A 15,752-nucleotide genomic window follows, 5' to 3' on the forward strand; every position below is an offset into this window, starting at 1 on the left:
TTGTCCCACCACCTCTTCCCATCGCCCCTCCAGCTCACACACACACACACACACACACACACACACACACACACACACAAACACACACAAACACAAGCACACACACACACACACACACTCATTGTAAAATAGCATGAATATTAAGAAACACAATATCAGAACAAGAAATGCTTCTATAAAATCATTGTAAAGTATCACATGGCAGGTTCAGTATTAAAATAAATGCAACATGCAGTAAAAGAAATAGGTTCTTAAGTAATTGGTACATTAAGATAAAGATTCCTGAATGAGAAACCCTGCCATGAATTAAGCATTATAACTCATAAACATATCATATTGCACACATGATAGTTAAATTATGGCATTGAACAAACATACATAAACATCAACTATGACTCGCAACAGACAATAACATTTGAAAAGATGTTCTACAAGTACACCAAATTTATTTGAACACACACACACACACACACACACACACACACAGACACACAGACAAACACATATTTTGCAAAATAACAAGAAGAAAGAAAAAAAAAAAAGAAAAAAGTATACACTACACTATGCTTAGAGTGCCACCCTGTTTTAAAAAAAAATTTTTTTGCCTTCAATTTTATATGTTTTCCCATAGGAGTAGAGCTTTCCACAGAATTTTGCCAGGGACGACCCTTTTGTTGCAATGTATTCTTTAACGTGCCCTAAGTGCATGCTGCACATGGGACCTTGGTTTATCATTTCATCCAAATGACTAGCATCCAGACCACCATTTAAGGTCTAGTGGAGGGGGAGAAAATACTGGCGACTGTGGTATTTGAACCAATGTGCTCAGATTCTCTTACTTCCTAGGCGGACATGCTACCACTAGGCCAACACTCCACTTTTTTTCAGTGCAGTATATCATGGCTGTGGCTGCCTTCACCTCTACACTCCATCTCGCTCACTACGATCGGCTTCGGATCCACTCTGTTTACGCATACCCAGATTCAAGCACTCGACTGTTGGCCGCCGTTCTTTCTCTGTCTCTGGACCTTGCGATTGGAATGAACTTCCTCTTTCGCTTCGTCAAGTCTCCACACTCAGCTCTTTCAAGTCTGGCCTTAAAACCCACCTCTTCCCAAAATAGCCTCCCTTGCCTGCCTTTTCCTTGTCTTTAGTTTCTCCAGTTTTAGAGTTATGCATGCATGTGAATGACTCGTGCGAAAGCGCTTTGATTTGTCTCTGCACAAGATTCAGCACTATATAAATACCATTATTATTATTATGTATGTGTGCAGGTTAGGTGGAGGGTTATTTGGGGACTCGCACCTGGCCAAGTGGAACGGAATGACGGTGGCGGTGAAACGGCTGACACTGCTGGTCCATGAGAACCAGGTGACGCCGGAAGCCATGAAGCTGATGAAGAACGAGGTCTGGTTCCTCAGGTGAGCCTGACACAGCACAGGTGTCTCTGATCACTGACATCATGTTGACTGGGTGGTGTTCTGTGGGGTGTTGGTTTTGGTGTTGTGGTACTGTTTGTGGCAACAGATTTCTCTGTGTGTGAAATTCTGGCAGTGTTGGTGTTGTGGTACTCTTTGTGGCAACAGATTTCTCTGTGTGTGAAATTCTGGCAGTGTTGGTGTTGTGGTACTGTTTGTGGCAACAGATTTCTCTTGTGTGTGAAATTCTGGCAGTGTTGGTGTTGTGGTACTGTTTGTGGCAACAGATTTCTCTTTGTGTGAAATTCTGGCAGTGTTGGTGTTGTGGTACTGTTTGTGGCAACAGATTTCTCTTTGTGTGAAATTCTGGCAGTGTTGGTGTTGTGGTACTGTTTGTGGCAACAGATTTCTCTGTGTGTGAAATTCTGGTGGTGTTGGTGTTGTGGTACTGTTTGTGGTAACAGATTTCTCTCTGTGTGAAATTCTGGCAGTGTTGGTTTTAAGGTACTGTTTGTGGCAACAGATTTCTCTGTGTGTGAAATTCTGGCAGTGTTGGTGTTGTGGTTCTGTTTGTGGCAACAGATTTCTCTGTGTGTGAAATTCTGGCAGTGTTGGTGTTGTGGTACTGTTTGTGGCAACAGATTTCTCTGTGTGTGAAATTCTGGCAGTGTTGGTGTTGTGGTACTGTTTGTGGCAACAGATTTCTCTGTGTGTGAAATTCTGGCAGTTTTGGTGTTGTGGTACTGTTTGTGGCAACAGATATCTCTTCGTGTGAAATTCTGGCAGTGTTGGTTTTAAGGTACTGTTTGTGGCAACAGATTTCTCTTTGTGTGAAATTCTGGCAGTGTTGGTGTTGTGGTACTGTTTGTGGCAACAGATTTCTCTTTGTGTGAAATTCTGGCGGTGTTGGTTTTGTGGTACTGTTTGTGGCAACAGATTTCTCTTTGTGTGAAATTCTGGCGGTGTTGGTTTTGGTATTGTGGTACTGTTTGTGGCAACAGATTTCTCTGTGTGTGAAATTCTGGCAGTGTTGGCGTTGTGGTACTGTTTGTGGCAACAGATTTCTCTGTGTGTGAAATTCTGGTGGTGTTGGTGTTGTGGTACTGTTTGTGGCAACAGATTTCTCTCGGTGTGAAATTCTGGTGGTTTTGGTTTTGGTATTGTGGTACTGTTTGTGGCAACAGATTTCTTTCTGTGTGAAATTCTGGCGGTGTTGGTTTTTGGTGTTGTGGTACTATTTGTGGCAACAGATTTCTTTCTGTGTGAAATTCTGATGGTGTTGGTATTGGTGTTGTGGTACTGTATGTGGCAACAGATTTCTCTGTGTGTGAAATTTTGGCGGTGTTGGTTTTGGTGTTGTGTTACTCTATGTCACAACAGATTTCTCTCTGTGTGAAATTATGGCAGTGTTGGTTTTGGTCTTGTATTACTCAGATTTCTCTGTGTGTGAAATTCTTGTGGTTTTGGTTTCGGTGTTGTATTACTCAGTGTCACAACAGATTTCTCTATGTGTGAAATTCTTGTGGTTTTGGTTTCGGTGTTGTATTACTCTTTGTAACAACAGATTTCTCTGTGGGTGACACTGGGGCTGCTCACCCCAGAGAGAGCGAGCGTTGCTACAGTACAGCGACACCTTTTTTCTTCTTCTTTTTTTCTGCATGCAGTTTTATTTGTTTTCCTATCAAATAGATTTTTTTTTTTCATAATTTTGCCTGGGACAACTCTTTTGTTGCCATGTGTTCTTTTATGCGCATGCTGTACATGAGGCCTTGACTCATCCAAATGACTAGTGTTCAGACCACCACTCAGAAGTCTAGTGGAGGGGGAGAAAATGCTGGGGTGTGTGGGATTCGATCCCATGTGCTCAGATTCTCTTGCATCCTGGGCAGATGCATTACCACTAGGCCACCACACCACTAATGGTTTCTTTGACATGCTTATGTCGTGTGTGCGCTTGCGTGGGTGCATGGGGATTGGCTGAGTTTGGCCCATATTCATTTTTGTTTTGTATCACTTGTTTGCCTTATATGTGTCTTTCACTTCAAAAAACTTTAACCCCTTCTGAGCCCCAGGACGGAAATTCACACCTGTAGCATTGTAGGAATTTTCCTATCGCAAAATCATTAAATTCATGTCAAATTGTCATGATTTAATAATATGTTCGTTTTCCTTTCAGAAAAGTATTGGTCAAAAATATGTTTTCTTTCAGTAATTTGCATGCTGGAATTTATGTCTTAATTATTACCCCCCATGACCATAATGTCCCTTGGTAAATAGTTGTCACTGAGCATAGAACAGGCATGGCACTGAAAGTGTTAATGTATTCACTTATTTGTTTTGTTTTATCTAATTATTTGATTTCATTTTATGTTGCTGTTTTCCACAAACCCAGGCTAGGTTTTAAAGGTCTGATCGGTGTGTTGGGTTTATGTGAAGGTTAGGCATCTGCATTTTTTTTTCTCATGTTTTTTTAGCAATAGATGTGGGTCAGTCCGCATGCTTTGACACCTCCTTGAAACTGAAAACTGAAACTGTGTCTCTGTCTCCGTCTTTCTCACCCTGTCCCCACCATCTTCTTCTTCTTTCCGTTACACCACAAACATCGACTTGCTGATGATTCTGTCCTGGTTGATGCTTGCTGGGTATTTTCGCGTCTCCATAACCCACCGAACACTGACATGGACTACAGGATCTTTAACGTGCATATTTGATTTTCTGCATGCATATGCACGCGAAGGGGGTTCAGGCACTAGCAGGTCTGCACATATGTTGACCTGGGAGGTTGGAAAAATCTCCTCCTTTTACCCACCAGGTGCCGTTACCGAGATTCGAACCCGGGACCCTCAGATTGAAAGTCAAATGGTTTAACCACTCAGCTATTGTTCCCATCAAGGACACCCCCTCACACCTTTCATTTTGTGTCCACCCCCATTTTGTTATGGTCCATGGTCAATGTACATTTACATTTAGAAGTTCTCTGTCTCTCTATCTTACAGAGTCTCAGTCTTAGATGAAAGACATGTTTCTAAATTACCCTTAGCTTTTCATTTAGTTTGGTTATATTATCAGTTTATTCTTTCTAAATTTTGTTGTTCATCCAACTGAAGGGTTGTTTTTCATATGTGTTTGTGTACAACATGTGCATCCATATGTATACAGGTCGGTGGCCTTACATTAAAAAAGTTCTGAGTTCTATCTTACACACACACACACACACACACACACACGCACTCTCTCTCTATATATATATATCTCTCTCTCTTTCTCTCATTCCCTGCCCACCTCCTTAATATAGTGGCTCAGGGTCAATGTAAATCAAAAGTTCTTTGAGTTCTGAATTCTGTCTCTCTGTCTCTCTCTGTTTCTCTCTCGCTCTATGTCTCTGACTCAGACACACACACACACACACACACACACACACACACACACACACACACACACACACACACACACACACACACACACAGAGTTATCCACCAGAAACACACACAAACACTGCAAACAGGCTAGGCACACAAACATACACACACTAAAAAAAAAAAAAAGCAAAACAAACCCTTATACTGCTAATCAAATGTCAGAGGCAATGTCTCTTTGCAATTTCAGTCATCAAGTGTTTCAAGTTTGATGTGACCATCTAGGACCTTACACACATACATGCACACATATAGCACACACACACACAAGCACTACAAACATGTCACACAGCATTAAGGACACAAACATATACACAAACTAAAAAAAAAAAAGAAAAAGAAAAAACTCAAACACATGTCAACTGTCACAGGTAATGTCTCCTTTTAAGTGATGAGTGTTACAGGAATGTTGTGACCATCTTGGGCCACACACACTCATACACATTTACCCATCCACAAAACACATATTAACTCAGAAATATTTTACTCAGTAATAGGTACTTAAACAACACATGCTTTAAAAAATTCACTCCTTATGTCTTTTGTCAGAGGTAACGTCTCCTTTTCACTCATCAGTGTTACATGAATATTGAGAACCTGTGGGGCCACACACACAGCACACACACACACACACACACACACACACACACACACACACACACACACACACACACACACACACGCGCGCGCGCGCATACACACCCACACTTACTCAACCGTAAAACACAGAAACAGAACAACTGATCACACACCAGAAGCTTCAAAGAATTCACTCCTCAACATAACAGTCAGAGGTAAGTTACCTGTTTCAGTAGCCAGTGTGTTGTCACAGTGCAGTGCCAACCTCTTTTCTGCCTGCAGGTGGATTTGTTTTCCTGTCAGAGTGGATTTTTCTGCAGAACTTTGCCAGGGACAACCCTTTCATTGCCTTGAGTTCTGTTACATGTGCATGCAACGTGTGGGACCTCAGTTTAACTTCTCATCCAAATGATGATTGTCCAGACCATCACTAAAGGTGTAGAAAGATGGAGGGGGAGAAAATAGTGGTGAGTGTGGGGTTCACTCCAGCTGTAGGTTGTTTTACATGTGCTAAGTTCATGCATTGCATTTGACCTTGGTTTATCGTCTTATCTGAACGACTAGCGCCCAGACCACCACTCAGGATCTAGTGGAAGGGGAGAGAATATTTGCAAGTGTGGGGTTCAATCTTGTGCGGTCAGATTATCTCGCTGCTTAAGTAGACGCATTAGCTGTGGGCCAACACTGCAGTACTATGATGGTGGTTGTGGGCCTGTGCCTGATTTTCAGTCGTCAGCGCCACAAGAACATTGTGACCATCTTGGGCCTGTGTCTGGATGGCAAGCTGCCCTCCATCATCACGGAGTACGTGGTGGGTGAGTGTCTCAAGGACTTCCTCAAGGTACAGGGGCGACTCCTGTCCTGGCCGCACAGAGTCAGAATCGTAAGGATTTTTTTTCTTTCTTTTTTTGGCCCCTCTTTTTCTTCCTTCTCACTATGTACAGTTAATAGTTTGGACATCTTTCCTTCCATCCTTCTCTCTGTGTTTGTTAATTGTCAGGATCTTGTCTGTTCCTTCTGTCTGTGTTTGTTAATTGTCAGGATCTTGTCTGTTCCTTCTGTCTGTGTTTGTTAATGGTCAGGATCTTGTCTGTTCCTTCTGTCTGTGTTTGTTAATGGTCAGGATCTTGTCTGTTCCTTCTGTCTGTGTTTGTTAATTGTCAGGATCTTGTCTGTTCCTTCTGTCTGTGTTTGTTAATTGTCAGGATCTTGTCTGTTCCTTCTGTCTGTGTTTGTTAATTGTCAGGATCTTGTCTGTTCCTTCTGTCTGTGTTTATCACAAGGACATCTTTCCATCCTTTTCTTCCTTCTGTCTCTCTGTGTTCATTAATCATAAGGACATCTTTCCATCCTTTTCTTCCTTTTCTCTGTGTTCGTTAATCTCTGTGTTCATTAATCGAAGGACATCTGTCCATTTCTCTGTGTTCATTAATCTCTGTGTTCATTAATCGAAGGACATCTGTCCATTTCTCTGTGTTCATTAATCTCTGTGTTCATTAATCGAAGGACATCTGTCCATTTCTTTGTGTTCATTAATCTCTGTGTTCATTAATCGAAGGGCATCTGTTCATTTCTTCCTTTTCTCTGTGTTAATTAATTGTAAGGACATCTTTCCTTTTCTCCCTTTTCTCTGTGTTCATTAATCGAAGGACATCTTTCCTTCCTTTTCTCCCTTCTGTCTCTCTGTGTTCATTAATCATAAGGACATCTCTTCTTCCCTTCTTTCCTTCTCCATGAGGTTTTGTCTGCAGAGCATAAGAAGTAAAGACTGAATAATCTGTTGATATTTAGCCTGGTAACAGTTTTGGGCTTAGCTGAGTTATCAACCTCCTTGAGTGACTGATGTTGGCATGGATGATGTTCGCTTACTTCCTAGTCACAGAAATGTTTTGTCATCATGTCAGGGAGGTAATCTCCAGTGTAAAATACCACTACTAAAGACAGTATTGCTGCTGCTACTTCTTTGAAGCCCATTTATATCAAGTGTTACACATATGGCACATTATGTGTCTTTGGTTAGACCATGTTTTTGCCTTCAGTACATTGAAAATGTCTCAGATCATATTCAGTTGTAGTAGTTTGATCGCTCCAAATTTAATTGTAGTGTTGTTGTTGTTGTTATTGTTATAATTATAATTGTTTTTATTGCAATGATTTATGAATCGTAGTGTTCCCAAGTGGCTGATGGGATGGCTTTTCTTCACACTGCGAAACCACCTATCATCCATCGTGATCTTCGCTGTGGAAATATCTTTTTGCTGGACAATGATGTTATCAAGGTAATCATTATGATAGAAATGGTGATGAATCAGAGATTTGATGACAAAAGAACACGATCATTTTTAGTAATGGTTTCGCGCAGTATTTAATTTTTGTGTGTGTCTTCTTTGTAGCTGTTGGTGATTGTGGACAAAGGAAGCATTTAGAAATGATGCCGTTACAATGTGGTCAATGCTGAATGCCTTTTCCTCTTCCATCAAATAAAAATTACTTTACCAGTCCCCATGGAATTAATTTGAAGAGTCACAGGCACACAAACATAATATATAATCAGGCAGACCATGGACGGAGTTTAAATCTAGTTAGATAAAAATCCATAATAACTGTCACACACACACATATACAAATACCCCCCCCCCCCCCCGCCCTTCCTCCCCCACAAAAACACACACACACGCACGCACGCACGCACGCACGCACGCACCCACACAAAAAAAGATGTTGCTTTCAGCCCTGTGAGGGGGTGTGGTCAATCAGATGATCAATGAACACCTGTTTCCTCTTTAAAGGCACTCACAGAAAAAAAAGTCAGCATGGTCCTTCTTTTTTTTATTTCTATGAAAACACTGTCTTCTGTCATCACTGTGTACCTAATCAGTGCAGCTGCACTACAGTTTTATTTCTGTGGACCAGCCCTTCAACAGCTAAGCACACTATCGAAGCCACACTGCATACAAAAAATACACACAGTGTCATCAGCCACACGCTGAATCCCCTAGAAAACACCAGTGAAAGACGTTTGAACAACATTCAGGCTAAAAGCTACAAGTTAAGAGCACCAAGTGTTAATGCATCTGAGAAAGTGACACTGAATGTGCCCACTGCAGTAGAGAAATGGTCATACTTGATCTAAGGAAGCAACCGGGTGTTACTGATAATGCTGTTCACAGTGTTTTGAAACGGAACGTGTCCACAGCGAAAATAAGATTACTCAGTTCAAGGGAAGAAACTTGGGTGTTTTGATAATGCAGTACAGCAGTACAGAGTGTTTTGAATCTGAATGTGCCCACAGCAGTGCGGAAACAGCCATACATGGTACAAGGGAAATGCGGTACAGAGTGTTCAAGTAAATCTGTTCTATGAAGTGAAACTGAGCAGAATGAATGTCCTGCCTTTCAGTTCCTTAACCTGTGCAGTTGGTTTCGTGAACCTCAGCAGTGAAGCAGGTTAAAAGGTGAGACAGCTTATGGTGTGTGGCCTGTGATGAATTCACACAGTCTGAGAGAGGTGCGGGTGTGGATACGGATGTTTTATTCATATAAAGGCCATTGCCTCTCATGAAGGGGTACACTACATAAACAAACACAGTCATTGAAGAAGATTAAGTCTGAGAGAGAACATCATGGAATACTGAGGCTTGTGCGTTATTCAGATGTGCCTGAAGTACCAATAAATAATCCTGTGGACTTCCAACCTGATTATCTGTGTGATTCACGTCAACTCACGGCAGCATATGGTGAGTTAGCTGTGGAGAGGCTGTTTTTTTTTGTTTTTTTTTTCCTTTTTCAGAACCCCAGGTCAGCTTATGAGACCTGCTAGTGCTCCCCACGCCCCTCCCAGCATGCGCACATGCTTGTAGAAGACGTACTGTGCTCAGTAAACATCCTCTGATCCTTTTTTTGTGTGGTAGGCTGTAAAAATACAAACACACCCTCAAAATGAAATAACATGTTTATTAGTACATGAATGCCATAGTCTAGATGCATTTTACAACCGCCTCCCCAAACGAAATAACATGTTTATTTAGTAAATGAATGCCATAAAAATCTAGATGCATATATGTATATTTATTTTTGTTTTTCTTTTATTTGTTTGATTTTGTCTTTTCATTTTGTGTATATGAACCATGTAATTGCTGAAACTGAATTCTAAAAAAGTAAGTAAAAAAAACATAACACTGTTTACTAATGCCAATAAAAGTCATGAATATAATTTTTAAGAAGAGATGTTCTGGTGTTTATTATGGATAAAAGAGGGGCAAAAAATTCATGTCTCCTTTGATTTTCATTTTCAGTATACCGCTGTATGAAGTTCAATCTTCATTTTCGAAGTTTAAACCATGATTATGTTTACACACACACACACACACACACACACACACACACACACACACACACTCAAATCATTGACAGGCCAGAGTTTACTAAATGGAAGCTGGTGGAGTATAGAAATGAAAACCAACCGGTGTTGATAGGTCAAAAGTAATGACACCATTTAGAAAGAATCCATATGTGACAAAGCAAATGCATGTAGACACAAAATATTTTGTGCCATGTGTTGGGTAGTCATACAATATTTGATACAAAATATTTTGTGCCATGTATTGGGTAGTCATACAATGTTTGATACAAAATAGATGGATACTGCGAACTGAAAGTAAATTCAGAGGACAATTCTCTATGGGCCTTTATTTATTTATTTATTTATTTTTGTGAATTATTCTTTGAAAAATCTTATAAAAGCTGAATGAGTAGGTTGGAAGATAAAATATGAGAAACTTTTGTATTCCTCTATCGTCATGTATTGTTTGAGAGCGTCAGTAACTTGGTGACTTGTTTGCTAATCAGAGAATGAAGAGGCAGGCACAACAACTAAGTGGTTAAGGCCTTGGACTTTCAGGGTCAGGGTCCTGGGTTCAAATCCTGGTTGCAGTACCTAGTGGCTTTAGGATGGAGATTTTTCTGATCTTTCAAGTCAAAACAGATATGAATATATATATACATGCAGACCTGCTAGTACCTGAACCCTCTTTGTGTGTATACTCATGCAGAAAATCAACTATGCAAGTTAAATGTCTTGCAGTTATCCACGTCAGCTTTCAGAAGTTTATGGAACGAGCATACCCAGCATGCACACTCCCCAAAATAGAGTATGGCTGCTTATATGGCAGGGTAAAAACAGTCATGCAGGTAACATCCCACTCAAAGATACAGGTGAGCGTGGGAGTTGCAGCCTCCAAACCTAGAAGGAGGAGGAGGAAAGGGAGGAAACCACCCCACCTGTGTGATTTCCGTCTGTCCCAGCCAGCTGTTGTTTGAAGAGAAGGATGTTGTAGAGATGTTCTGGAGGTTCTGCTTTAGTATTAACTTACTGTTCTGGGAGAAGTTCTATTTGTTTATTTTTCAAAAAAATGTTTTTTGTGGGAATGTCATGTTGTGTGTCTTTTTATATACAGTGGTGTCCACGAGACACAGGTATTGGTAACACAGTATCCTGGTTTGCACAAGCAAATGTTACATTATGCAGATATTGGTAGCACAGTGGCTTGGTTTACACAAGCAGATTTACATTACACAGGCAGTTTTTCGTGTTCCTGACCAACACTGTTATTTCTGTGTCATTTCTGAATTACAGATATTAGTTAACAAAGGGTTATTTCTCTTGTCCCTTGGAATTTTGTGTCATGAGAACTGCACTGAGTTTTGAAGATTTGATTATCTTGTATTTATAGGCGATTTATTTTGATGGTTTGTGTTTGTTTTTTGCATATAATGTTGTCTTATATTTTGAACATTTGATATGTTCATACATCTTTTTAGTTAGAAAAGAATCCTTCAGTTATATGTTTGGTTTTTAAGGGTCAAATTGGAAAACAAATAAACTTGCACTCAGAAAAAAAGGAAATAAAAGGTGGCACTGCTCTCATGCGGTCACCCTGAGGAGAGCAGCCCCAGTATCACTCAGAGAAATCAATTGTGACGAAGAGTAACACAATACAGTGTAATGCAACACAATGCAATGCATCTCATCGCAACGCATGGCAATGCAATGCAGTGCAGTGTAATGCAATGCAATGCAGATGTAACATACATTGATCTGCAAATGTTGTGGAGTGATTTTACTGATACAAAAAAAATCTGATTTCAGGTGGCAGACTTTGGTTTGATAAAGATGCTGCAGCCTATTCGACAGGAATGCCCCCAGGATGATTGCTGCTGTAGGTTTTAGTGTGTGTGTGTGTGTGTGTGTGTGTGTGTGTGTGTGTGTGTGTTTATGTATGTGTGTCTGTGTGTGCCTGTGTGCATGTTGCCCATTCGTGAATTATTGAATGTGTTTGTGTATGTGTGTGTTTTTGAGATGTGAACGTGTTAAATTTTTTGGTCATGTATGTGGGTGGGTGTGTATAGGTGTGCAGGTGTGCGTATATACAGTATGTGTAAGGATGTGTGTGTGAGTGTGCATGTGTGTGTGAATGAGTGTGTGTGTGTGTGTTTGACTTATGCCTGAATGAATGATACAGGAAACGAATGATGAGCACTTGAAGGCAGCCTCAGTCGGCTCTACCCAGGTAGGCAGCCTATTGTGCAAATGACTCCATGTTTGTAAAGCACTTAGAGTTTGGTCTCTGATTGAAGGTAGGTGATATAGAGGTAGAAGTATACATATCAATCCATCTGAAGAAAAAAATAAACAAGCATTTTGTCATCATGATCGTCATGCCCTGGCTTGGTCTTTGACTGAGGATAGGCATTATATTTGTGCTTTTATCAATCAATCAACAACAAAAAACGTAAAATGAAAACAGGACAAGCGTCTTATTGTCATTGTTGTCACGCCCTGACTCCAGGCCGACGAACCATGAGCGCCTGTCCGGCCAGCATCCGTTGGACGGCTCCTGAACTGCTGGCTCACCCGACCACCAAGGAACGTCTGGTGCCCCCCGCCCAGGGGAAGGGGGGTCCTGCGGGGAGCAGCAGCAGCAGCAAGGGCGGGGGCCAGGGACAGAGTGAGGAGGTGAACGTCATCACCACCTGCCTGCGACGTCTACTCCTTCGCCATGGTCATGTGGGAGATCACCATGTGTCACGACCCCTTTGAGGAAATCACCACCGAGGCTGAGGTATGGGGAGGATTGTTGAGATGAAACTGGGTTAAGGTAAGATCAGGTACGGTGTCATGACCTCTTTGAGAAAATTATCACAGAGGCTGAGGTATGGGAGATTTGTTGAGATGAGATATGGTAAGGTAAGATCAGATCAGCTAAGTTCAGGTTGAGGAAATCGCCGCTGGGGCTGCGGTGTGGGGGATTTGTTAGATGAGATGAGAATAGGTATGATCAGTTAAGGTGTCATGACCCACTTGAGGAAACTCCATCAGGGCTGAGGTATGGGAGATTTGTTGAGATTAGGTAAGGTAAGATCAGATCAGATCAAGTAAGGTAAGGAAATTGCCATTGAGGCTGAGGTATGGGAGAATTGTTTAGATAAGATAAGTAAGATAAGATCAGATAAGGTGTCATAACTTGGTTGAAGAAATTGCCTCAGAGGCTGAGGTATGGGAGAATTGTTGACATCAGGTAAAATAAGGTACGATAAGATCAGGTAAGGTGTCATGACTTTGTTTTCACGACTTGGTTGAGGAAATCACCACCAAGGTGGTATGGGGGATTTGTTGATATGATAGAAGGTAAGGTAGGTAAGATAATGTAAAGTAAGATCAGGTAATTTGTCATGACCTGCTTGAGGAAATTGACACCGAGGCTGAGGTATGGGGGAACTGTTCAGATGAGAAGAGATTAGGCATCACGACCCATGTGTCTCAAGCATAAGATCAAATACGCACGTTAAAGATCCTGTAATCCATGTCAGCGTTCGGTGGGTTATGGAAACAAGAACATACCCAGCATGCACACCCCCGAAAGCGGAGTATGGCTGCCTACAATGCGGGGTAAAAACGGTCATACACGTAAAAAGCCCACTCGCGTATATGAGTGAACGTGGGAGTTGAAGCCCACGAATGCGGAAGAAGAAGAGAAAATCGACACAGAGTTATGGTAAATTTTTTGTTGTTGGAAGAATGTGGTGGCAGTCTGCACCCAAGGAGGGACGCTCACTCTGTCTGGTTCTGTAACTATGTGGTTAGTGTCTTTACCAGGGGGCCTGATGGGTGGCGTCTTGTGTATGTTGAATCAGTACCGGCACAGACGGGCGCAATAGCCGAGTGGTTAAAGTGTTGGACTTTCAATCTGAGAGTCCCGGGTTTGAATCACGGTGACGGTGCCTGGTGGGTAAAGGGTGGAGATTTTTACGATCTCCCAGGTCAACACGTGTGCAGACCTGCTAGTGCCTGAACCCCCTTCGTGTGTATATGCAAGCATAAGATCAAATACGCACGTTAAAGATCCTGTAATCCAATCCATGTCAGCATTCGGTGGGTTATGGAAACAATAACATACCCAGCATGCACATCCCCGAAAGCGGAGTATGGCTGCCTACATGGCGGGGTAAAAACGGTCATACACGTAAAAGCCCACTCGTGTGCATACGAGTGAAAGTGGGGGTTGCAGCCCACGAACGAAGAAGAAGAAGAAGAAGTACCGGCACTACTGAACATTCCCCAAATGACTGAGCTGTTAGTAGTTCAGAGTCTTCTCTTGTGTGTGGCCACTGGATGACATAGCATTGACATAATCCCTGTGGACTGCTGGCTCTGGAAGCAGGCAGGGGATTGGGGGACTCGGGGTGTGAACAATTTGGGTGTTGCCACTGAAACCATGCATGTGATGGGGCAGCAAAAGAAAAAGGGAAAAAGAAAGGACAAGATTCTGGCTGATAAGTGAGATGTGAAGAAAACATGTATTTTTAAAGGAATGTATATATTGTATTGGATTGGGTTGAATCACCGTTTATCACAACAGATCTCTCTGTGTGAGATTTGGGCTGCTCTTCTCAGGGAGAGTGTTTCGCTACAGGACAGCATCACCTTTTTTTTCTTTTGTTTTTTTTTTGCATGCAAGTGTAATTCTTCTCCAAACAAAGTTTTTTTTAATTTTTAAATTTTTTAAAATTTATTTATTTTTTATTTACAGAATTTCTTATTTATGTGCTGTAGTGCATGACACACAGGACCTCAGTTTAACTTTTGATCTGAATGATGATCATCCAGACCACCACTAAAGGACTAGACTGTTGGAAGGGGAGAAAATACTGATTCAATCCAACATCCTATATTTTTTTGCTTCCTAGGTGGACCTGTTACCACTGGGCCACCATTCCACGTATTCATTCTTTTAGTAAAACCTTGACAGCAGACATAGTCCTATTTTCCCCCAGTATGATCAAGCACCAGAACCAAATCCTCACTGTGGTATTCACGATGCAGCCAGTGCAACCTTGCACACATTTGAAATGCAGATTCCACACATGAGGTGAATGTTTTCCATAACTGTTATTAAACAACTGAAGGTTTGTGCCATGGCAGTTTCTTGATCTAGCCGAGCTCTTGCATTTTTAATTTTCAGTGTGAGTTTCTCAAGGAGGTGTCACTGCGTTCAGACACATCCATACATGTTTGTGTACCTATCAGAGTGGATTTTTTTCGACATCATTTTGCCAGAGGACAACTCTTATGTTACCATAGGTTCTTTTTCTTTGTGCCAAGTGTGTGCTGCACACGGGACCTCGGTTTATCATCTCATCCGAATAATCAGGCTCTCAGTTTGATTTTCCAGTCAAACATGGGAGAAAGGGTGAGAGCGGAAATGGAACCCAGACCCTCACGGACACTCTACTGGCAGATAAGCATCTTAACCATTCTGCCACCTTCCTCCTGAAAGCTGAACACACACACACACACACACACACATGCACTCATCAGTTGTGTAATACACATACGTACCAAGTCACAGACACAGGCACATGACACTACATTCACCTCTGTTGAACAGGTGATCAAAATTGCAAAGAATGGTGGGCGGCCAGAGACCCCTCCCTCAGCTGAAATGATGCCTCAGTACAAGGAGCTGATGAAGTTCTGCTGGGATCAGGTACCTGGCAACAGGCCCACCTTTAAACAGGTAGGTATTGTTCTTTGTGGTGTTTGGACAGGTATGTGGTTGTTGTCCACTCCAGTGTTTAACTCATTCTATCCCACAGCTGCATGTCTGCAACAACTCCCCTGGACTAGCACTACATGAGACTGCTGCTGTAAAAAATAGGGTGTTTAACTAAAACAATGAAAATTGATGGAGAATTGTTGATTTGACAGGTTGACCAAAGCATTGTTTTCAAGCTTCCAGAATCCGTAAATGGGTCAACTTAGAATGTCAGCTGTACCAAGC

The 15,752-nt window shown here is 41.7% G+C and overlaps 1 protein-coding gene across 1 annotated transcript in view; it reads left to right on the forward strand.

Annotated features, from left to right (window-relative positions):
- The window catches only part of LOC143287668 (uncharacterized), a 34,786-nt gene extending 19,298 nt beyond the window's left edge, over positions 1-15,488 (forward strand). The window contains exons 8-13 of the mRNA XM_076595841.1: positions 1,275-1,421; positions 6,143-6,296; positions 7,582-7,692; positions 11,561-11,630; positions 12,261-12,533; positions 15,360-15,488. Coding sequence (XP_076451956.1) covers positions 1,275-1,421; positions 6,143-6,296; positions 7,582-7,692; positions 11,561-11,630; positions 12,261-12,511 — 733 coding nt within the window. The 3' untranslated portion in view covers positions 12,512-12,533; positions 15,360-15,488. The remainder of the gene's footprint in view (positions 1-1,274; positions 1,422-6,142; positions 6,297-7,581; positions 7,693-11,560; positions 11,631-12,260; positions 12,534-15,359) is intronic.
- Positions 15,489-15,752: the final 264 nt, after the last annotated feature.

Source organism: Babylonia areolata, chromosome 11, assembly GCF_041734735.1.
Source record: "Babylonia areolata isolate BAREFJ2019XMU chromosome 11, ASM4173473v1, whole genome shotgun sequence".
In the NCBI taxonomy this organism is placed as follows: domain Eukaryota; kingdom Metazoa; phylum Mollusca; class Gastropoda; order Neogastropoda; family Buccinidae; genus Babylonia; species Babylonia areolata.